The sequence below is a fragment of the Mycteria americana genome, chromosome 4 (assembly GCF_035582795.1).
Source record: "Mycteria americana isolate JAX WOST 10 ecotype Jacksonville Zoo and Gardens chromosome 4, USCA_MyAme_1.0, whole genome shotgun sequence".
NCBI classification, from domain to species: Eukaryota; Metazoa; Chordata; class Aves; order Ciconiiformes; family Ciconiidae; genus Mycteria; species Mycteria americana.
In genome coordinates this window covers 49,633,751-49,658,239 of record NC_134368.1, presented here as the reverse complement: position 1 = coordinate 49,658,239, position 24,489 = coordinate 49,633,751, and the positions used below count along the sequence as shown (strand labels likewise).

The 24,489-nt window shown below is 37.5% G+C and overlaps 1 protein-coding gene across 3 annotated transcripts in view; it reads left to right on the top strand.

Annotated features, from left to right (window-relative positions):
- The window catches only part of LOC142409185 (uncharacterized), a 68,388-nt gene extending 44,960 nt beyond the window's left edge, over positions 1–23,428 (top strand). For 2 of the 3 annotated variants that reach the window (XM_075500412.1, XM_075500411.1), the window contains exons 14-20: positions 3,220–3,259; positions 4,321–4,372; positions 7,674–7,785; positions 12,590–12,673; positions 14,242–14,365; positions 20,365–20,455; positions 21,595–23,428. In XM_075500412.1, the coding sequence (XP_075356527.1) occupies positions 3,220–3,259; positions 4,321–4,372; positions 7,674–7,785; positions 12,590–12,673; positions 14,242–14,365; positions 20,365–20,455; positions 21,595–21,669 (578 nt within the window). In that variant the 3' untranslated portion in view covers positions 21,670–23,428. Of the gene's footprint in view, positions 1–3,219; positions 3,260–4,320; positions 4,373–7,673; positions 7,786–12,589; positions 12,674–13,306; positions 13,347–14,241; positions 14,366–20,364; positions 20,456–21,594 lie in introns of those variants that run through there. The other variant, XM_075500413.1, reaches the window with a different exon arrangement.
- The last annotated feature ends 1,061 nt before the right edge of the window (positions 23,429–24,489 follow it).

Genomic DNA, 24,489 nt, shown 5'->3' with positions numbered 1-24,489 from the left:
AGTGTGATGATCACACCAGACAAATACTGTGCATATAGATGAACAGAATATAAATAGATTGAAAGGAAGGTCTCCAACTTAAAGGCATTCAGCTCATTTTGCAGTGCATCAGTTTTGTGCCATTCTGAGGCACAGAAGCTGGCAGCTGGGGAGTTGTTCATCAACTTGAAGTGAAGCAACTTGTTCAAGAGGGTGACTGGTGGCAGATAGGATGACACTGTGCTTAGTGATACTTCATCTGCCTTGAGGAACTAATGAATGGAGCTCTGATAGCAAAAAGTGGTCATGTAGAGTTTCTGGGAAAGGAGATCAACAGCTTCAATCTAGCCGATAATCTTATCGGCTTGGTACTGCAGCCTGATTGATACTCTCTACAAGTATGACAAATTATTCATGTCATTGAAGATAAAGATAAGTCTTCTTCCAGAAAGGAAGGAAGGGAGAGCATCTGCACAGATATTTAAGCAAGCGATGTAAAGTAAGCATAAAGTACAGCATGAGTACATCTTTTTAAAGAAGATGTCATGGGACAAGAGTTGATCTATAAGGACATCACAATTAACTTAGCAGAAGTAAGTCTGGTCACAGTGACAAGCCCACTGGTACCTGGTTGTGCTTCACCTTCCATTGCCTTCTGTGTTTTACTGGAGAAATGTAATGGGGATCTGAGCCCTGGGCTGAGGTGAGGTGGTGTGCTCTAGTGCTGTTTACACAAATAACAAATCACTGATTATAAGCCAGAATCAATTTAAGATTTGCTTCATCTTCTCTGCCTGAAATCTAAATAGGAATTGCATATAGTTAAAATTATTATGTTAATGTAAACAGTGGATTGGATAATCGTAAGATAGAAATGAATAAGGTTGCAACTGGGATATTGGTATAGCTTTGCTCTGCAATTGCATTTACGTGCAGGGGTAGCTGTAGTATCTGCAGAGACAGATCTGCTGTTACAGTAGCATATGCTGGAGAACTTTGCAAGACTAGCAGTAGCAAGCAGCAGTAGAAGGTTGTCGTAGCCTCGAGGTGTGAGCAGTGGTTGCTCTTAAGATGGATTGTTTTCTTGTCAGTGTTTAGAGGACTGCTTTGTTGTAGGAGCCAAGTTGCATTGTGTGAGAGCAGGCAAGTCAAGAGCTTTCTTTGAGAGCTTTCAGGAAGTTGAAACTGATGTCGGAGCGAAATCTGGTATCCTTAATGAGCAGTTCAGCTGCCTAGCAGGAAGTGAGCCATGTGACAATCCACAGATAATTTCAATTAACTAACTTTATGAACCTGGATTTTCAACATGACCTTACCATATCCAGCCTCCTCCCCCAACAACCTAAATAAACAAACTAGGCGCATAATTCAGTAAAATAACTGCAGTTAGTTTTAATGTTGAATGGCAGTTTTCTGCTTGAAAGACTGCATGGGTAATATGTATAGGGCTGAGTCTTCACTGGTTCATTTAAAATTATGTAACAGCAATGGATTCTTTCACATTTTATCCACTACCACATTTTTTGCAGCAGAACTTAGTGGGTAGGGAGATGGTTATTCATGGTGCTTTTTTTTTTTTTTTTTGAGGGCATTCTTTTTTCCCAGAACTAAAAAACATCATAGGCTTTTTTTTTTGGGAAAGAGGGGGAGTTAATACTAACACCCCTAATCCCTTCCAACTGTTCTCAACTGTAGCACCTTCTAAAGGTTGCTGTGCTTTGAGGTTGGTTGGTTGGTTTGTTCAGCCTCTGGCTAAAAATACAGTCAGTGAAGTCTGTTTGTCTTGTGAATTCGTTATAATGTGCAAGTACTGTAGTAGCGCACTGGCCAAGCTGGCAGAGTGATTATGGACTAGCCTTAGGCAAAAGACCTCTTCCATAAATTTAGGTTTAGTTACTGTAATTACGGTCTCTGAATCAGTCGTTCAGATGTGCACCGAATTTTAGTTTTGTTGATTCCAAATGTGCCTCCGATTATAGAGCAGTGTGATCAAGAGAAGGACTATGTAACAGCATCCCTCTTCAAAAACTTCATTAAAACACCTTGTTAACCACTATTTCAGAGAAATCAATTCCAATGAATGTGAATATGGCAAGACTCTGCAATCTATGCTATGTTTTAGCATCTGTGCTGCCACTGGTATGCATCCACATTACCAAGGCACTGAATCCAAGCTAAAACAGTCTGATGAGTAGAGGTTATCAGTGTGAGCTTAGGACCACAACGGCATGGTTACATGGCTTTTAGTCTGTTTTGAGCACAGAGAGAATTCACACCTGGAGGAAGCATGAAGCCCATTTTAGCCAGGATTAATTTGGGTAAATATACCATGTGGGCAGCTTTCCACAGCATTTGTTTCTAAGGGACTGCTTCATACACTTGTTAATTCCTAGACTGATTTAATGTATGCACTTTACAGTTTCTTTCCCCTGCAATACTATATGGAGCTCTGATGTATCATGTATGCGTGCTATCCATGCCAGAAAGAAAGGTGAGAAGCTATGCTCAGGATGAGGAGAGCAGAACTGTGTCTTTCAGAAATACTGAGCTGGGTAGATGGGTTTAATGGTAGTAAAGCTTGGCAACCTGATACTGAGAATAAACAAAAGTCTAATCACAGCACTGACTTACTGCAAATCTAGGATCATGCTACTGACTTAAGCCCCTGAATTACCTATGTATCAAAGAGAGAGAATGGGATCTGCAGTACCCAGCACCTTAAAAAAGCAAAGTTAGCCAGTGATAATGCTGAAGAGAAAGATGCAAGTTAATCAGAAACAGTTAATCTAATAAGAAAAGTCATATTAAACAAGTATTAAAACAAACCATGGTTCAGGTCAGAATTGTTTCTCTGCTCTCTTTAAAAGTAAATAAAACAATAGCAACAAAAACCCCAAAGCTAAGTTCTTTTTCTATCAAATGTATCACCTGACTGACATTGGTATACAAAATAATCTTTAGGTTCTTCTTCCAAATTAGTTTATACTTTGCACGTTTTGAAACGAATTCCTTTTTTTTTTTTGTTATGTCACAGTACCTTTTACATGTTTTGCCTTTTTAACTGTTATACAAAACGTTCGTTTTTATTAATTTATGAGAACATATGTAATTTGCTAGATATTTCCCCAGTATTTATTAAATCTGCATTATAGGAATGATTCAAGCTACGGTAAGCTATGAGCTCTAGTGTTTTGAAGATGGCTTTAACAGTTCTTTTGTGACTTTAATTTCCATTTCCAGCACCTGGCCTTACTGGAATTGTTGGAGGGCGCCCCAGAGTGTAAGTTAACTTCTGATCATTAACTTGTTGTAACGTGTGATGGTGGTGTTCCCACCACTCACCATCACAAGCTTCCCCACCTTGAAACAGCAACCACAGAAGCAACTAAAGTCTTTCCATTGCACACTACGCTTAATAACTGATAACAAGACAACAGGGAGTGCGACAACATGTCTATGCAAATAGTCAAAATCTTTATTGAAGTATTGAATATGAGTTACGTAAGTGTCTGATCAGCTCATAACAATGTCTTTGCTTAATGAGCTGTAGGGAGAACTTTAAATGGCAGGGCAGTAGCTCAAGCATGTGCCAATACATGCAGATTTCTGGACCAGATTTCTCTTGTATCTGTTAGTTTAAAATATGGGCACAGCAGATTTTTGTCTGCACCAGGCCACTTCACCTTAGAAATGTGAAGCCAAGGGTCCCAGCACATCCCACAGAATGTTAGCATGAACCCATTACATGAGCGAGCCGAACAGAATAATGTTGAGCATATTAAAAAAAAAAAATAATCCTGGTTTGATTCCATATTTTTCTAGATATGGCTAAAATCTGGTGGTGACTTATATGCTCACCTTTCCATACCTATTCATGAGAGCATTTAAAGCTTTCCTGTCCCTAAGCAAATACTTCAATATGTCTGTCTTGCATATGGAGATGGGGGAAGAAACTGTAGATGTATTTCCAGTAGCTCTGTGTAACTAGCCTAGGTATCAATGTGGGGCTAATCACAGTGCAGTAGACTTCAATGTCATGAAGTCCATACTTTTTCAAGAAAATATTTTCACTATTTTGGCTACTTCCCTTGCAAAATTCCCCCCCCCCCCCCCCCCTTTTTTTTTTTAAACTAAATCTTACTTTCTTAATAATGAAATTTAAGAATTTCTGCACTTCTCAGGCTTTCCAGAATTGTTTGGAAAACCAATGATAATCATGGCTAAATAGCTTTTAATTTCCCAAGTGTTTGTCTGGTGTATGAACAGACTAAAGATGTATGATGTGACATTTTCATTAACTTCTGGTTAAATGCATTTATGCTTGTTGTTTTATGTGTCTAGGTCTCCAGTTTTGAAGCCATTTTTCTTCTATTATCCCAAAAGCAATGTTCAGGTAAGACTTACTGCTTAAAGCCTGCTCTGTTCTCTTTGAAGTCATTTGAAAAATTCTGCTGACTCTGGCATTTTTCAGTGACTTTGAGTCCTAAAACTGCAAAGTGTTCTGGTAACTTTGATTAAAAAATATTTTCCCAGAGACTAATGTTATTCACACAGAATGCTTTACAACAGTTGAACTTGCCAACCTTGCATTTTAATTGCTGTGAATTTTGAAATACCTTGCATCAAAATTGAATGTCTCTTTTCAGGTTCCTAGAATTGTAGGTTTGAATTATTTTTACTGCATTTGCAAAGAGTGCTTATGAAAATTACGTATTTTTTGAAAGTCAATGGTCCCTCTCTAAAGAGAAAGTAATTAGGTGTTCAGAGAGTTGAACATTAATCTTGTGAACCTGGACACATCTTCTGAATTGGGGGAGGGATGTCTACTTTTTTGTGTATACTACTGGAAATAACTATTAAAATCAGTGAATTTCCTCTGATTCACACAGGTTTTACCTTAACAGAGTTGGGCCTTTTCCTTCCAAACACCCTGTCTGTAAAAATGGGAGTAGTAATTTCTGCTCTTACCTGTATTACAAAAGCTGTAAAATTAATGAAAGCCTGTGAGACTACTGTGATGAGTATCATGGAGAAGCCTGTGAATGAGCTCTATCTCTGTGGCCCTATTCAGTTCATAACAATAGTTTCTTTCAGTCTGAGACGTTACGGTTCAGATGACTAGGCAGTCCTAGGTGAGAAATTACAGTGTAAGATGAAACGTTGAGCTAGAGCCCTACTTCTTTTCTGTTATGCATGTACCTCTTTGTAGGCTGAAGTCTTCAAGATAAACTTGAAGAAACTGGTTTTACTGAAAACGTAAAATGTTTGTATTTATAAATGTTGGTCTCTGCTTTTCTGAATGCCATCAGATACTTGTTTTATCCTTTGGAGACTGCAGACAAAACTGCATATATGCCCTTCTCTTTCAGAGGCCTTTAACTGACTTCTGGCTATTGCATGCATCGCATGCCAAAGCATCCTAATAATGATGCTTCTCACTCAGGAAGAGCTTTCTCACTCATTCACCATCAAGAAAGTGGCCAAAGGCCAGACCGTTGGTCTGTGTTAGACCACAGGTATTGTGACAGGCTTCTGCTTAGGGTGGTGAAGGGAAGCCTTAGGAGCACAGGCAGCAAGGGGGAGAGAAAACAAACAAACAAAACCCAATTGATTTTAAAAAAACAACTTTGTAAAATGATTATCAGTAATCAATTTAAGTGCTCTAAGCATTTCAGAAAAGGGCTGTTTTATTTTCATTTTTAACATGCATGCAGTACATAGCACAAGTAGGCCCAGATGTTACATTTTTCTTTGAGTAGTACACTGCATTACTGAGAAATAATTTAAGATTAATTTTACAGAGGAGATGCTATTTAGTTATTAAAACTAAGTTTATAAACTGTCCATAGTGGAAGAATATTAAACCCCTGCCCCACCTTTCTTGTCATTTAAAGAAGTTCAGGTACTTATTTTTATTGTCACTTACATTTTGCTTTATACAAATGGTTTGTCTTTGCCAAGTTTAATATGAAATTATTATCTTTATGGAAGTTTAGCCTACCACTGTTTTGTTCATCAAATTAAATTTAGACTTGCTGATTAGCACTGTGTTCCAGACTTGGTAAAATGCTGTTGACATTAAATAGTAACCTAATTTAGCAGGGAAAGAAGGCAGTGTCTCATTTACTCTTTTCAGTATAGAAAATCAAAATCCTTGCTCTCGGTAACTAATCTGATGAATGCACTGATACGCTATTAACAAAATGCCATGTGACCCATCACTGTTGTACTGCAGTAATATTAAAGGTTACGTAAAAGTGTGATGTAAGTGATTCAAGGCCTGGATTCAAAGTTTTAGCCATGTATTAACAACAATGATCTAGCTAGAGATTACGAGTAAGGAAGGTATGAATTAACTACTTTTCTAGACTGGAAGTTCAGTTGCAAAGAGCCTAGTTGCTCTAGTCCAGCATTTGACCTAAAACCAAAAAAACTCCATAAGGAGCTTTTCAGACATGTTACCATTGCCACAGTGGGTTCTTTTGTTTTGTGTTTGATAACACCTTTCTGGGTGTCAGTTTGGATTCAATATCTCGTTTGTTGTTTTCACTGCTCTTATGCAATTGTCCCGATTTTATCGTAGATCACCAGTGGTTTTGTCACGTTGAATTAGTGACACCAAGGCAACAGTTTTACAGTGCAAACAGTAGTTATTTTCCATGTGTGTTTTTTCATGTTCAAAAAGTAACCTAAAACTTTTCCCTAGGGAGAAAGATTCTAGCAAACCTACAAGAAAAGCAAGAACAGCTTTTCTGAAATAATTTTTTTTTTTTTAATCTTCTTCTTGCATAAGCATTGGAGGCCTTTGTCACTATTAGCTATTCTCTAAGAACAATCTTAAGAAAGAGGGCTAAGTAGAATCATCTTGCGTCTGCTGACAGCTGAGCACTGATAACTGTTGCAGCTAGGTTGGTGTGTACTGTTCTGTTGTGGCAGTGTAACCTGATTGTATGTCTGAGTCTTTAGTACTGGGAGTCCTCCAATGCAGGTGAAATGGATGCAGTTGATTTTTCTAAATGATTGTGCTATATGATTTTAACTAGAGAAACCTTTGCTTACATCTTAAGTGAATAGCCCAGTCAGCTAATGAAATAGCACACTTGACTATGGGGTTTTTTTCAGATTTCTTGGGGGCGGGGGGAGAGCTCATCATGCAAGATTAACAGCATGGTGGTTTTTTATTTCATATTTTCATCTCAACATAAATGTAAAATATCCAGTATTAATTTATTTTTTGTAAGTTGCTTTCACAAAATTTATTTGAAGATGAATATAGGATCCAAAGGGAAGTTTGTCATTAATACAGACAGTGACATTAAGAAGGAAAAGGGCAGCTTTTTATCATGGCAGCTTTCAAGTTTTGGGATCCAACTGTCAAGAGTTGTGACACAAAATTCCCTGTAGTGCTGCTGTATGTAGGGAAAGATGGAACGAGAGATTGTCTTCCTTTGAAACATATGCAGCCCGATAGAGCATTTCTTTGATTTTAATGCTTTTTTCCCTACATAAAGATTTCTTTTAGATTTATAATGGATCATTATTGTTATTGGGACTTTTTAAAAGGGAGCGACAGAACCTTATCGGTAAAGCTGTTACTGAAAATGTGCCAAATCAATACTTAGAAATAGGCTTTCTTTAGTCATGTTGCACTGGATTTCTATATTGACTCTTTGAAAATGGGTGTCTTTTTCCAGATCAGCCTATTTTTAAATGGGCAGCATGTTGAGACATTTGAGGAGGATCTCACGTTTACATCAGATGAGGTTGTTTCATTTGATCCACCCAAGATTAGCAGTGAATTGAAAGGTACGTTCATCTTTTCATTTGTGAATTTATCTTTTGCTGTCTTTGACCTGGAAAATCGTGTTCGATTTTGTCTGTGAAATATATTTTACCTCTTTATACTGTATATTTTTAAGTCTGTTGCAAAACACTTAAGCTGCTGTTCTTGGAAGGAAGAAGGTTAGCATCACACAGTATAAAATGTGTTTGAGACTATAACAAGTATGTAAGTAAATTGTTATTCAAAAAAATTAAGCCTTAGACGCAACTGAAGACAGTTGAATGCTGGCTTGAAATTGAAACATGGTTTCAAAGTATACTGCAATCTTACTTTGTTAATCCTGGAAATAGTTGGTTTTACCTTACATCAAGATAGTTGTGTTCAGAATAGAGGACAGACTTACAGAATGCTTAGCATTTAGCTAATTAAAATGCAGCCCTATTCCATATGGCAGCCTTCACAAAATGAACAAGAATGGGATCAGCCTGGAACTGGTGACTTTTAAATGAAACACACTAGGCTAATGATCCAGCATGATGATTCCTGTGTTGCTGTTAGACTTGTCTAACTAAATTCTCTGCAGAAAGGAAAGAAGAAACTTGAGAAGGGCAAATCAGTGAGCTGAATGGAGCAGGTCATGATGTCTGCAATGAAAAGGAAGTGTTCAATCAGAAATAAGAGAATTAATTTAAAGCTGTGGATAGATATTTTCAAATCTAAATCAGGTGACTGTACCTGAAGATACTTGTTAGAAATATTTCTAAAAATAATACTAATGCTGAAAGAGTAATTCAGGTATTTAAGTCTGTATATACTCAAAAAATGAATGCTATGAAGGCACCAATATGTTAAGATTTGTTCTGGATTCCAGGTATAGGTGAGTAGTATTTCTCAAAACTGGTAATAGAATAGTGTAACAACTAATTATCAGTAAGTAGGGAACGTTCTGTATCACGTAGAGAAAGTTTGAAATACACATATGACTTGGTGTTTATTGCCATTTGAAAGTCACTGATGCTGGATGCCTGATTTTCCCCATCTATTCAAACATCTCTCCAATGTGATGATTTATATGTCGCACAGAAACAAAGTTAAACTCTTAAGTATGTTTTGAGCTCTTATGTCTGTTGCAAATCTAATGTCACATCAGAATCTCTCTGATACCTGGGAGTTCCCAGGAGGGCAGTGGGGGATTCACACCATCAGACTGGGCAAGTTAAGGAATAGGAAGTAATTGTTCCATTAATAAAGGGGTTAGCAAAGGTCCTGGTATTTTTTTTCAAGGTGACTACCATTCTAAACGTTGGAGAAAAAAAAAGCTATTAGACTCCCCGTTGCCTTATTTGAGAGAACTTTCTGAGATGCCTGACATCAGCATTTAAGTACTGAATTCTTCAGCCTTTATTCAGGCAAAACCCCACTTTTGAGGGACAGCAGAGCTCTTCTGGTTGTTTCCTCTGAGAAGGATCACTAAACTTTTGCCCTTAGTTGTAAATAGAAATGTTTTCTGTATGTGACTAAATACCTACTTCTGTGGCTTAATGCATGGACAGCATGGATGAGAAATAGACAAATGGGTTAGACTGTAAAAGGAGTAACTTCTGCTAAAACATTTTCTGTCAGCATTTAGTAAGGAGGGAAGTATTTTTCTTAGTTTCATGGTTATCTCAAGTGTGAGGGACTGTTAGTTGTCTTTGAACAGATAAGAGAAATATGCGAAAATGGATTTCAAAAATGCTGCTAGATGTGGTTCTGGGAGAGTGGAATTTGAATTTACCATTTGCCCTAGCTTTGAAGGGAATTCTTTTGTAGATTTGTTTAAGATGTTTATTAAATGAAAACAATTTCCTGATAAACAGATCATGAAGGATAAATCAATTACGGTAATAATAAATGAGAACACCAGAACACTGTCTTGAACTGGTTTTGTTTAAAGGGAGACCATCAAAGACTGTGTAAAATGTCTGATGGAGAAGACTTCTACAGCTCATACCGTTTAAACATCATCATACTTCAACCTTTGAAGAAACACTACTTTTTTTTTTTTTTCTTGAATCATATATTGGAAAAAAACCTCCTAAAAATAAGGTGATTTCTGTGGTGTATGAAGTGTGGTGGTCTTGCCCAAAATGAACAATGAGCTTGAGATGGGCTTTTTCAGATCCTTTCCTGATGGAGCTGTTTAATCAAAAATAATATTCCCCAATTAAATAAATACAACCTTTAATATTTTCTGCTGGTTTTCATGGCACACTTCTGCTTGCATTTTTCATGGAAGTGGGCATGGAAAAGACTGTGAGCATCAAGCTCAAAACAAACCTCCTGTGTTAACTCCTTCATTGTATTCTTTCACCATTTCAAATTTCATGCTACCATGACTAACAGTGAAGAACCATTGTGTCAGACTAAACTATAATCCCTCTTTTAGCTCATCTTTGACAGCAACCTGATCTACTTTATAAAATTTAAGTCTTAATTAAAATAGTTTAACACTGATATGTTGTTGTTCGGGGTGTGAGTAGATGGATCAGAGAGATCTGATCCAGCTGTGCTAGTAGAAGAGGTTGCTGTGGTGAGCCCCCAGTTGTTCGTTATTGTTTTCCCTGTTATTGCCACTCAGATGTGCTAGTAAAGCTACTCTTGGCAGTGTTGCCTGATCTCTTTCAACCAAGTAAGTACCATGAACTAAGATACACTATACAAATTATGTGTCAGTGTTGTAGTGAGGCATTTTTGTCATCCACAGTATCTACCACCCTATACCCAAATGAACTTTTGGGATCTGTCCAACTGCCACTGCCATAGACTTGCAGCCTCCCTTTCTGATAGGGACAGTAAAAACTGCAGCCAGTAGGACTTGGACATAGTTTCTCTCTTACCCAGCTTTGCTAAAGCTCTTTACGTCAGCTTGGCTCGTGTCTGAGGATTAGCAATTCTCTGCGGACAGAAAGGAGTTCAAGGTAATGGTGATTTGGCTAGGGCTGGGTTTACCTCATTGCTTCGCACAGTTCACAAAGGACTATCTATCCATGCCTTAGTAGTCATTCATTGGTATCTTGTGGTTGAATTTAAATCGGTGTAGTTGCACTCCTTAATATAGTCTGCCTTTGGCCAGCATTCCACTCGTGGCACATTTAGAGCATAGTATCTTTAGTGTTGGATCTTCTACTCCCTAAAATAAAAAACTAAGCAACACAGTAGTTTTATATCCTCAGCAGAAGCAATAACAATACAGAAAAGGTAGACTGCATTTTCAAATTGCATTGTATCTTGCAACGTGAAGTTTGTGCAACATAATTGGTTTACAAGACCCTCTCTTCAGATCCTTAGAATTTGAGGGTTTTAAACACATTAGACTGAAATTTTTTGTGACAAGCATGTGCCCAGGGCTGTATTGTTTGGTGTTTTACAAAAAATGACAAAAAAATATTTTGGACATTTGTCAGTTGCTTCCTGTGGCTGCCACCGGTAGCTGTCACACCAGCAGTTGTGACAGAAAGCACAGCAGGAAGAGTGTCACGTCCCTGCTCTGAATGTCCCCCCCCACTGGTCTCCAAGGAGCAGAGAGGGGGAGGGCAGCCACTTGGGTGCAGAAGGATGAGAAGACGACAAGAAGGGGACAGAAGAGAGGGAAACTGAGGGGTGAGAAGACTAATGCGAGTCAGGAGTGTAGATGAGTGGAGATGCTGGGACTGAAAAGCCAGGGGTGCTGGGAGAGCTGATATGGCTGTAGGGAAGCTGGATCAGAAGCAAAACGGGCTGGAAATTACTAGATTCCCACCACCTAAAAACTGGGATATAACCTATGCTTCAGATTTCAGTATTATGCTGCTATCAGCGAATAACTGAAAATCAGTGACAAAGCGCTTCATCTCTCGCTTTGGGGAACAGAAACTAGATGGTGACAGCCTACTACTCGTAGTAATCAATGATTGCAAGAGGTCCATGCTGTGCAACTTAACCATCAAACCTTGCATATAACTGTGTGGATCCCACAAGATGAAATTTCTGGATTTGGGCAGGAGTGGGTTTGCTTTTTTTGATATGTTAAATGGATAAAAATAATAATTAATGTGAACTTTGTTCAATGAAGTGCAACAACGTTTATGTTCCTAAAGGCTTTAAAGTCCAATACTTAGACATTGACAAGTTAAGAAATTAAGATTGGCTTCCTGTAGAGCATGCATTTATGACCTTTTCTTATATAATACTAAGATATTTACAAAATCAGTAATTTGAAAAAGAAATCTTGTTTCTTCTATGCAGCTGAATAAGTAACTGTTATAACAATGTGTATGAAAGTGATACACACATGTTGTCTTGAAAAGGAATTTTAAATTGTAGCTGTTTTCCACAGACTTTATCAGAATAAATAGACATTATAGAATTATCAGGACAGTAGCAACTACATGTATTTTCCACCTGCACTGGAAGCAAAGAGATCTGTGTGTTAAGGGGACAAAAGTTGTCAGCTAGTCAAGAAATGAAAAGTAGCTGTTATGCCTCCTTCAGAGATACCACATTGCTAAGGCCAAGGTGAATTTTCATATTCAGTGGTGGTGGAAGAGTGGATGCCTGGCACCGCATTCGGCTGTAAAAAGGTAAAAGGGATTTGGGAGATGGAGCAGGAGGGATCAATTTCATAATTTTGGCCCCCAGCCTCACCTCTTGTTCTCTAGGTGTTCCTGTGGGAAGAAAGCTTTGGAAATGTTTTCAGGAGTACTACAAACAATGCAGAAAGTATATACTTAATGTGACGGTGACTTCTTCAGAACGTACTATTATTCGTAGCTATCATTAAAATGTATTCATTTTTATATTGTATAGATCTGCCAAGTGGTCCGCATACTTATCGCTTAGAAGATCTTGCCTATACTAGAAGTGGAGACAAAGGCAACTCTGCAAACATAGGTATTTTTCTTTTTCTTGCTTTCTGAAGTGATGTAAGATTCTTAAATAAGAGTTACGTATCAAGTGCTCTTAATTTTTTTTAAATCTCTCACATCGCTTGAATTTTTTTTTTAATTGTCTCTGTGCTGAAACAAAAATTAATCCATATAAAACAAAGATTTTTACTAATGAAATATCTGTAGTTTTCTGTTTAGCAGCTGTTGAAATCTGAGGTACGAAGAAAAAATTCTTGCACGTCATACTACAAAGAAAGATCTTTGTTTAGGGTTGCAAACTCAAGCTCCCCAAAGTTAAGAAATGCCTTTTTAAGGTTTCGTTTACACATTAGTTGCTACTCCTTCATGCATATGTGTTATGTAATATAATCTCTTGGTTGTCTGATCATGTATAATATTTCCATATGTGAATTTTGTAACATGCATATGGCTAAAACATTGTTAGGAACAACAGTGTTAGGAAATACCGAAGTTGTTCTTGCATGCAAGAGAATGTTTTTAATTATATTGTTAATCCAAATGGTATATTTCAGTGTGCAGTCTCTTTACATTGATTGTGCTGCTTCTTGCATTGTTTAATAATTCCTTCTATTCCTTACTTCTGCATGCAACAATTGGCTCTCTTACTTGTTGGAAGATGAGAGCGTGTGGTGTTCAAAGCTCAGTATGAATTAAAGGTGCGTTTGGGATTTGATTTGCTTTTGGCTGTCGTGCTAAAAGTGATGAATTTTGTTCATTTATATTTAGGAATGTAGTTTTCTTGTCCTTGTTTGTGAAACCATTTTATGGGTTGAAGAATGAAGGAATGTTGATTTTTTGTTTTCTTTTTTTTTTTTTTTTAATTCCTTTCCCCGTGGTTGGCCACTGGTGCACTGTTGCCAAATCATGAATGATGCATAGCTAATAGACTTCCTCAGATATAAAGACACTACTGCTTTATTAAGGAACAACAATAACAACAAGAAACTTGAGCTCTAAGATTAATTTAGCTTTGAAGTCCACAGATAAAAAGATCCCTGTGACACAAATCTGCTTTCCTGATCCTGCTGTGGAACTTCAGCTTCAGAATAAAGTTACCTGAAGCTTATGAAAGCATATTTACAGCAATAAAAGTGTAATTGTGATTTCTCACACTTATGTCAGGATCTCATGCGAGGAGTGGGGCAAGGACCAAACAAACCTTCAGTCACTGATCATGCCTTGTTATGGTTAATTACGATTCCTTGTCTAAGTCTTGCAAACCATTTAGCGGAAGAGAAATGCATGTGGGTTGTTTGTTGCGATGTTGGTTTCGTTCTTTAGGTGTCTTTCAGTGGCAGGGACGTTTTGCAGCCAGAAAAAGTCTGATAATCACTTAGTCAGGGAGCATTCTTTCATGCCATGCTCCACGCTACCTCTCTACTGACAGAGGGAAAGCTGTCATACTGTTGGTTTTTTTATTCAGGAGCTCATTAAAGAGGATCCCTATGTACAGTTTCAGTTAAGAGGAGGATCTCAAATCTGTTTTGAAAGGATAAACACAAATTGGTTTTAACAGCTACTATTCCAACTAACACCAGTTATACCTAACAGGTGTGATAGCACGGCATCCCCTCTACTATCCATACCTAAAGAAAACTTTAACCGCTCAAGCCCTGGAGAATTACTTCCAACACCTTTTAGAGCGAGAAAAACCCGAAGAAGAACTAGTAACAAGGTGAGTAGCTTGCTTCTCAGTCCACAGTTTTACGGTAGAGTCATGATAGTATCAGAAGTTATCTTAAAGTATGTTAACATAAATATTGCAAACCTGTGTGTATTGTCTTCAGTATTTTTAATGTATCTTTCTTTGCCTTTTTAAATAACAACTTGAGCAATGGTCATTGAAAAAAAACGTGAACTTGGGCCTCTCCTGAAGCCAGACAAAGGCAGTGAATCTGTTTAGTGAAGGCATTTAAATTCCCAGAATTAGCATATTAGTGTTGGTGCTATTTCTTTGTTTTGTTCCAGTACAGAATGTCTCTACAAAATAGAAATAACTTCTAATGTCCTTTGAGAAATGTATCTTTCCATTATTTTTGAACCACTTGGAGACTGCAGGAGCCTTAGTAACTGAAGCTTCCCAAGCCTCAGAGCCACTGCGGATCTGGGAGTTTGAAATCCCTAAAACACCACCTGAAAGACTTTCACACAGCCAATATAGACTGGAGCCCAAACTTACCTGATCTTCCCTCAGAAACATGCCTCATCCTATCCCTATCTCTGCAAAATATTTTAATCTTCATGAAGTTTACTCACTTTAAAGTATTCCTTTGTACCCCACTCTCACCCACTTTTTTGCCACATATACCAAGCCAGAATTTAAAGAAAAAAGACACAGCTAATTTCCCTTTTTAAAATATGAAAGAGAATACATCCTAAACAGGACACTTTTACCTGGTATTAATCTGCAAAAAGAATATCCTCTGCCAGCAGACAACATACTTAACATTTTTGTTTTCATGGTATCTTTGGCTGATGCTCAGGGCCCTTCCTGGGGACTGGCAAATAAGAGACATGCTGTTCTTGTACCATGAGGTAATAGGGCTTATTGTCCTAAACAAATCCAATAAAACAGTCAACAGATTTTAAACCTTTGTCTCTCTTTAAAACAAGCAGAAGCTTAATGTTGCAACAAACCATTCAGTCTTCTAAAACCTGTTTTGATACAAATAATTGTGACATTATTGTGCAAATATGGAGATTCTGCCAAAATCGTTACATATTTCCATGGGTGATGGATAAACTGTTAAGTGTCTTCTTGCTTGTTCAAAGAGCTTGAGTCAGAAAGGTGCAGCTCAAAGCTCAGAGAGAGCTTGGAGTTATTTTAACCCCTGATCTTTTAGTTGTAATTGCCATTCTTTGTCTTCATAAGCAGCTCAGTGCAGATCTCACCCACTGTTTCATAAGTGCTAACAAATCTATGTATCTAATAAATTGTGATACCAAGAAATGTAATTGAATTTCCTCTGAAATGGAGCAGAGAAGGGAAGAAATAAAAAATGTCCTGCCTCCTAATGATACTGTTAGAAATTGATTCATTGTCGTTCCTTAATGCTGTTTATGTTCATAAATAAAAGCTGAAATTTGCTGTGTCTGGGTGAAGCCAATTTATTTTCATTAATTAGATTATCTGTTCCTGGGTTTGGCTTCCTTTAATGATGTGATAATGGAGCTCTGTGAGTGAATTGAAAAACTACTGGGGAAAAAGAATAAATCCTTTTGTGGAAATATTTAGGATTATAAGGATTACGCTCATGTGCTTCAGATTGTATAGTTTCTTTTTAAATTACTTGTTTATTTTTTTAACTGTCATGAAAAGAGCTATCTTTCTCCTTCATTTTCCTTCATTTCCTTTATTTAAATTGTGAGTGGTTAAAAAATATGTATTGGTTTTGCTACTAAAAACATAACAACCATGGCTCTGCCTCACTGCAGAACTGATACAGAATGAAAGGCAGCTGGCTGACTTTTTCATTAAAGCTATTAAATAGGTGTACTAAACAGAAAAGGTGGGATTATTTTGATAGAGAACACTGAAAACTCTCAAACTTCCAGATTTTCAGGTAACATAGTAACAAAAGATGGTCTTTCAAATCCTTCTCCCCGTAGCCCAAAACCCCAAACCTACGTGATTGCTTCCCCCTCCATGTGGAGTACATTCTGAACAGTTAATCACAGTTTTTCTTGGGCACAGGAGTGATGCACAAGCTCAACATGAAAGGTCAGACCAATCTAAGTGAGGGTAAGGAAGAGACAGCAGTATTCAGACAGAAATTTGCTCAAAGGTTAGAAAAAGATGTCAGTTTCTCAAATTCTGACTGGTGCCATCATTAAAAATAGCATCAATGCTGTATAAGATGAGTAGCTATAAGATCATACTGCATGTGAAACTTTTTTTTTTCCCTTTAGACATCTTGCCTTCCATGTTACTGCTAGGTTATCTGTGTGGTGTTTTGTATACAAGACTTTTATAAATTGAGATATGATAATCCTAAGAAACGGAATAAGAAACTTTTCACTAAGTGGTATAAGGTCAGTCATTTAAGAAGAAGGATAGTAAAATTAGCTTGTGAGAATTTGCTGGTTTCATCTTCTGAAATATGGTTATCTTCTTTATGTTTTGAGAGCATTCCAGTGCTCAGAAATCGAAGTATGACAGCTGATATCTTTGGGATATTTTTACTAAAAGCTGAAGAACAAGAAATGTGGCTACTGATGCTTCTAGATTGCTGCTTTTGTATGTATATTTATTATGGGAAAAAATTACTTCTCCTATAGTATATCTCATATGCAAATATCTCTTTTAGCCTATGGGTTCAGTTCCTGCTTTCCTGTGATGGGAGGAATCCTATCTTCTTGATTTAAATGCACTAAACAATTTTGGTACCATTATTATTTCCATGCATTTTTAACAGGAAATTCACAGGGAAATCTGACTTCTTTGAATATGTACAGACAGCACTTTAAAGGAAGTAGTTAAGCAGGCACCCCATTGTGCATAAGCATAGGAGTTCAGCTAGAACAGTGAATTTTCCTTGTTTTATTGGTTTCTGTCACAGCCTTAGTATTCTTTGAAGGGTTTATTTGTTTTCTGTGCTTTTTAAAAGCAGCTCTTAAAACTTTTGATTGAATTGTACAATTAGATAATATTTTCTTCCTTTTAGATCTCAGTTAATTAAACTTAACTTGTTTAATTATGAGGAGTAAATGCATGCCAACATTTTGGTTGACATATTGTTGCTGCTTAAGGCTATTATGATGGTTATAGTGGTTTTTCTTTTTTTATTGTGGGAGTGTATTTTTATGCAGACATATTTTGGATGCTCAGATGCTTCAAACAGGCCTTAAAATATTGAAAATGCTGCCCTTTGTAATATTATTTTGTAATCCTAGTTTCAGCTAGAGTATCTCACTGTAAATATTTCCTCAAAGTACTTGAAGTGAATGTGCCATTCTGTGATGTTCCAAATTAAGATCTGTTGCTTGTATTACGTACTCCGTCTGCCAGAATTACTGCAGAAAGTGAAATGAAATTCTTCCACTCTTTTTGTCATTTGCTTCTGCTTTTGTACGCTCTTCAGTTTCTCTCCTGATTTTTTTTAAATGATTGATTTTCATGAAACTTCTTTTGCGAGCTGAGGTAGTAGCTTCTGGAATACATATTCCGTTAGTCTAGTTCTCATGGAGAGAGCTGCCAGTTGGGAAATCACTTGGTGCCTGGAAGTCTTTGCCAATTTTTCAGGGTAAACTCTACAGTGTAGTATTTTGGTAGACCTCTAGCTCTCATGGTATATGGTTATTGGTAATTTTTATTGAGTTTTTAGTTGAAAATTTTGTGGGGTCCTCTTATCCTGCTATGTAGTTGATTATGCTATTAAATTTGGTAAATTATGTAGATGACTTATTGTGGAAATGGCATTATTCTTCATATTCCTGTTGTCTAGTAGAGCACTGTTGGATTAATCGAACTTTCCTGCCTTCCCAATGGATTTGCCTTTAAGCGGGATAATGTTGCCTGGCAACTAGTTTTCAAGGAAGGTCAACAGAATGCTAACACCAGTTTTCTTCTTAATAACAACTAATAATGTTAATGCTAAAGTGGTAATGAAAGAGTAGAAGGAACAGTGAAAACTCCTTGCCTGGGAGACAGGCGCAGACACTCCATGACTACTGCTTGCAAGAGCATAACAAGAACTAAAGTGTTTGCCAGGCCGCTCAGCAGAATCATAGGCTGACCACATCTCCTTCCATGAAAGGTTTGGGTCATATGCCCAAGATACAAAGGCATACAGAGCTGTGAATATCAGCAACAGCCATAATTTTCACAATGCTAAAAAAGAGCTGAAAAAGATAAACCTGAGAGTGACAAAATTGGCAGTACAAGAGCACTGCAAGAAATTCCAGCTATTTTGGAGGACAGATTTGAAGAATCTGTCCCAAAGAGATGAAGATCAGATAGATGACTGAAGAAAAATAGGTGGTGTTGGAGGAATCGTGATTTAAATTGCAGCAGTCAAACATCCGGAGACAGAGCAAGAATTGGATATTGTCTTTCTCTGTTATTCCTCATGTCTTGCTGATGTTCTGATTAAATCCTTTCCTATGGAAAAAAGGAAAGCTATTGAGTCCTTAGACAAAGAAAATATTGGAGGAGAGCAAAAACAAAGAACAAGAAGAATACAAGGCAGATGACAAAACACTGAAAAAACTGCAAGGGGAGGGAAATGGAAATATGGAGGCAATGGAACAGAAAAATAGGTCTGTCACACTAAAATAAAATTTTATCTGAACAAAGTACATGGCTCCAAGAAAGCATTGAAATGTAGTTCTACTTTTCATTTGTTAAAAAATTATCTGTGGTTGGTCGTAAGAGTTTGATCTAGTGACTCATAGTTCTTTCTCAGTAATAAAGAGGATGCCTTCCCAATTAGCTGGCAGCCTTTGTTAGCAAAGGTGAGTTCTAGGAATTAAGCGATTGTACGGGCCACAACAACCCCATGCAACGCTACAGGCTTGGGGAAGAGTGGCTGGAAAGCTGCCCAGCAGAAAAGGACCTGGGGGTGTTGTTTGACAGCTGCCTGAATATGAGCCAGCAGTGTGCCCAGGTGGCCAAGAAGGCCAATGGCATCCTGGCTTGTATCAGGAATAGTGTGGCCAGCAGGACTAGGGAAGTGATCGTGCCCCTGTACTCGGCACTGGTGAGGCCGCACCTCGAATACTGTGTTCAGTTTTGGGCCCCCCACTACAAGAGAGACATTGAGGTGCTGGAGCGTGTCCAGAGAAGGGCAACGAAGCTGGTGAAGGGTCTGGAGCACAAGTCTGATGAGGAGCAGCTGAGGGAACTGGGGTTGTTTAGCCTGGAGAAAAGGAGGCTGAGGGGAGTCTACAACTCATCGCTCTTAACAACTCATCAACTTATCGTTCTCTACAACTACCTGAAAGGAGGTTGTAGAGAGGTGGGGGTCGGTCTCTTCTCCCCAGGTAACAAGTGATAGGACGAGAGGAAATGACCTCAAGTTGCACCAGGGGAGGTTTAGACTGGATATTGGGAAATTTTACTTCACTGAAAGGGTTATCAAGCACTGGAACAGGCTGCCCAGGGAAGTGGTTGAGTCGCCATCCCTGGAGGTATTTGAAAGACGTTTGGATGAGGTGCTTAGGGACATGGTGTAGTGGTGGTCTTGGTAGTGTTAGGTTTATGGTTGGACTCAATGATCTTAAAGGTCTTTTCCAACCTATACAATTCTGTGATTCTGTATTTTTCAGTATCAGAACTAGGAAATATTAAAAATCCTTCTCTGTGTTCTCTGAGTTCATATTGGATCTTGAACCTCTTGCATATGGATCTTTCTGCATGGGCTTTAACTCTTAGAAAAAAAAAATGTAGAAAACAACCTTATTAGAAATTAATGATTTTTGAAGTTGAATAAAAGGAGAATGATTACTTTATGGTCCTACTTTAAAACTATTAAAGACTTAATTTGGAGTAAGGGGAAGGAACAAGAAGGTAGGGAAGGCCATGGGTTAATCTTCAGTTAGCTTTTAGGCTTGACTGAGCAGTGGAGGATGCCATCACAAGCATGAAGTCTTTGCACGCTGTCTTTTGCTTGAAGTTCTGTATAAGTGTTTCTTTCAAAATCTTGTGAGAAATAACGTGTAGATTTTATTTTACAGATACGAGTTGCCAGGAATCCATGGATTAAACTTTGTTCTGAAGAATTCTCTTGGTGGTGGTGGCATAGCATCCCTAAGAAGTGACCCACAGGCATGTATCAAAGCATTGATTTTAATATAGTTACCTTTTATAATGATGTATTACACAATCTCTTTATAACCAACTTTTGGGCTGGAACTGTAAGCTTTTGGTTTTGACTCTTTAGTTCCTTTTAATTTCTTGTTAATATACATTATCTACTTAATTATTTTAAGGTTTGAAAACAACATAGGGAAGTAGAAAGCTGATTTAGAATATTTGGTGGAAAAAGACGTGCACAAGAAACTATTAAGAGAGTCTTCAAATCAGTTATGTTCTTTATGATGTGCTACCTGTGTTTTTAGACGCACCAGCAAAATGAGCTTCTCAAAAAGGCTGTCCCGTTTTAGAGAATGCAGATTTCCTAGACAATTTTGATTAAGTGTTTCGTAGTACATACAGGAACCATTGGCTGTACGACAACTCCTCTAGCTTAGCCTATGACTCCTATAATTAAAATACTGATAATTAATATAAATCTGAAAGAGAAAAATAGATGTATAGGAGATCTTTTGTGTTGACCACATAATGTGAATCTGAAACTAACGTTTTTTGGAAGTGTACAATTTGAGTATTAAATATTTGAAACATCTAAACTTGAAGATGAGATCCCTTAATGTGGCAATGCTGTGGCTGCAGCAAAGCACAGTTCTGCCACCATAGGCTGAGAAATGCTTAAGCGTACAAATAATCTCAGCATAGATAAGAAGACTTCACAAAATAAGATGATGCTATGTATGAATTGGATAGCAGAATTGAACCCAAAATAAATTGGTTTTAGCACGTACCAAATAAATTGAAGAAACTGTTCAATCTGTTCAGGTTTAGATGCTTGAGAAGTCAACTGTATAGTTTTCCTTACTTAATTCTATTGATTCACAAGTGAGAAAGCCAAATAAATGGAAAAGGTAAATATAACTTTGGGTAACCTACAATCCAAGGCTTGATAAAACTCACCCAAAATTTATATATAAGTATATGTAGAGATAACTACTAAAAAAACTTACAAAACATACTGAATTCTTACACCAGTTATAGGAAAAATACCCTATTGAACCATTTTTAAAAACTTAATTTACAAAGGCGGTATATTTAGATAGTAAAATGCAATGTTGTGTTTGGTTTGTTTTTTTTTTTTTTTCTTCTTACAGGGCAAAGCACTTGGACAGATGCTGTTGGATTTCCAGATTAAAAATGTTCCTGATTTAAAATCACTGATAGAATAACAGGTGTTTAATACATATGCTTTTAACACTGAGTGATATAAAAACATGTTATAAACAAGAACTGGCTTCTTGAGTGAGATTTTTTTTTTTTTTTTAAAAGTCAAAGAGTAGAAATTAGTGACAGTTATCTCTCAGAGGCTTAGCTATATGGCACAGATTAGCAAATGTTTTGAGTAATACCAGACTAATGGCTTTGTCTGTGACTGATAACATTTCCTGTCTAGATACATTGGGTGAAGAATTAATTTATTTCCTGTAAAATAGAATTAATCAAATTGCAACATAACATTTAATTGAGACAAGATAATCTTTGTTCTAAGATGGAAATTACCTCCTGTTCAGTCCATCTCTCTTTTCCTTCTCTTAATCTTTATTTGAAAGATGTAGTTGATACGGGACTGATACAGTTGAGCCCCTGTCAGCTGTGTCTGTCCTGTGCATAGAATGAGGCCGGGTACCCTGCTGTGCATCGCTATGAAGCCAGCACTGTCTGGTACTGGGGAACAGCTTTCCCTGTTGGGCAATAAAGAAAAGTAATAATTGTTCCTGTTGTGGAGTGACTGGTAGTAAATGCTGACCTTTGGTGGTGATCCACCAAACTTGCAGCACTTTGTCCAATTAATGACAGACTTTATTATTACAATTTCCAACATCTCTTACTAATTAATCCATCGGTTGAAAGCAGTGACTAGTAGTGAATCGCAGATCTTGGCGTGGGAATAAATGTGAAGATGAGGACAGGAGAGTGCTGTGAGCTAGTCTGCCTGCTCGTGCTCTCTTGTGATGGTGCAGTGCTGGCAGGGAGGAAGCGGGGCCGGGTGGTGGAGGGATACCTCGTTTTGTTTCAGGGCTGCTAAGTCTTCATCTTGTGCAGCAGAGTCCTGCCTGGATTAAGTTCATTTGACTCTTGTTTGCATTGCCCTTCCCACAGAAAGGTCCACAAACTTTCCACAGAAAAGTCTCTCTCTTGCTGTGAAGGAATACTATGTTGAATGCAGTGTGCTCCGTCTCTCTTCTGACTCCCAATTACCACCTCCCCATCTCCCTTCCTGCACAGTATTGCTAGCATGTTCAAATTAGGGTACTCCTAAACTTCTTCACCAGATTAAGCAGAGACTTAAAAATCCCTATCATACTTGCTGAGACAGTATCAAGGTGGAAATTCTGGCCCAATGACTGTCTTGTATTTCCTCCACAGAAGCCGTATAAATACTCTGCGTGTTCAGGCATTTTATATTCATAAATAAATATTTTCCTTTATTTTGGGGGGACTGTATTAATTGTTTAGTGCTGAAAAAATGAGACATTACTAATAGCAGATAAAATGATGACAATAGTTTTGGTGACAATTACAAAATGCCTATCTATTAGTTGTTCCTAAATCTTAATCTGTGCTACTGTTATTACTAATTTCGTAGCCTCTTGCTTGCTAATGAGGACTATACAATGAATTGTTCCCACCTTTTCTGGGGTTTTGTCCATTTGAATTGAAGGTATCATAAGTGAACGCTTTATCCATCTAAAGATGTTACTCTCTTAGCGAGTCATAAGTACTGTCTGTGTATACAGCATGGTTCAGCCTAGTTGTCAAAAAATGAGTCATTACTTCATTGCAGAAGAATATCCAACTTCATAACTTTAAAGGGAAAATGGCATGCTGTTTTTATTATGTTTACAGTCGTTGTTTGTTAGAAAACTGTTGCTTGGAAGCCTGTTAGTTTAGCAAAACAGAGAAAGGTATTGAGAGGAAATGAAAAAGTGATAGACCTCAGTAGCAAACCTACAAGGAAAAAAAGGCTACAGTAAATGTTTGCAGTTCACTCAACATGCTGCTTAAGTGACTCTGTAAATGTGTATGCAATAATTTTTGAATAAAAGTGAACATTTATAAAGTATAAATTTGTTTTTAGTCATTTATGTTGTTTCTTCTGCTGGAAGAGTATGATACGTGCTTCAGAAGTTCTTTTGTTTTGAGGTTGTTTCACTTGCCTGCAATTTCGCGCATTGTTGTGCTGGTTCCCTTCTTCCTTCAGATTTTGTCTGTTCTGTCCCTAGTCTTTGTTAAATACAAAAACTGAAAAAGTAAGTTATACTTTTTTCTGGAGAGCTGGTTGGTCATTTACAGCTCTACAATGGAAGCTGTAATTTGCTGAAAAGAATGGTCCAGTGTTCACATGGATTGGATATGGGAATACAAAGGTGTTTTTTTATCTTTGGAGTTGCCCTTTTAGATGCTGTGAAACCGTCCTTCAACAAACATGTTTTCTGTCCATTAGTTCTTTCAGTGCACCAGCCTAAACCAAGTGGCATTGCTTTTTGGATACTTTCCTTGCAAATTATAGCCTCCAAAAATCTCTATCCAAAGATTTTATCCTCCTTGACCTCCTTAACATGTTTTGGATTCATGAACCTGTACTTGTTCCAGCAATCCCAGCTGACCCTAAAGCTTGTTAAAGCTGTATTTGTTTCTTAGTCTACGGTAGAGATGGAGTAATTGAGAAGAGTTTGGTAAAATGTAAATTCTACTCGAAGGTGAGCATGTATGCAGTCAGCATTGGTTTAACTTCAGATAGTTAAAAAATTAATTTTGCCTGCTTGTTAAACCAGGGCTGTTCCTCAGATAGGCAAGAACTTAACCCTTCCTGTTGCCTTTTTCCTGCTTTTTCCCTACTGCGTTAGCTGTGCGGGCAGGATGGAAATAGTAATGCCTAGCATATAAAATAAGGATCCATCTAATATACTAGAGTTTCAGTGTAATGGAAACTGGCTCACACCTCTTACCTGGCAAGTTTTTGTGCTGTGACTCATCTGCACTACAAA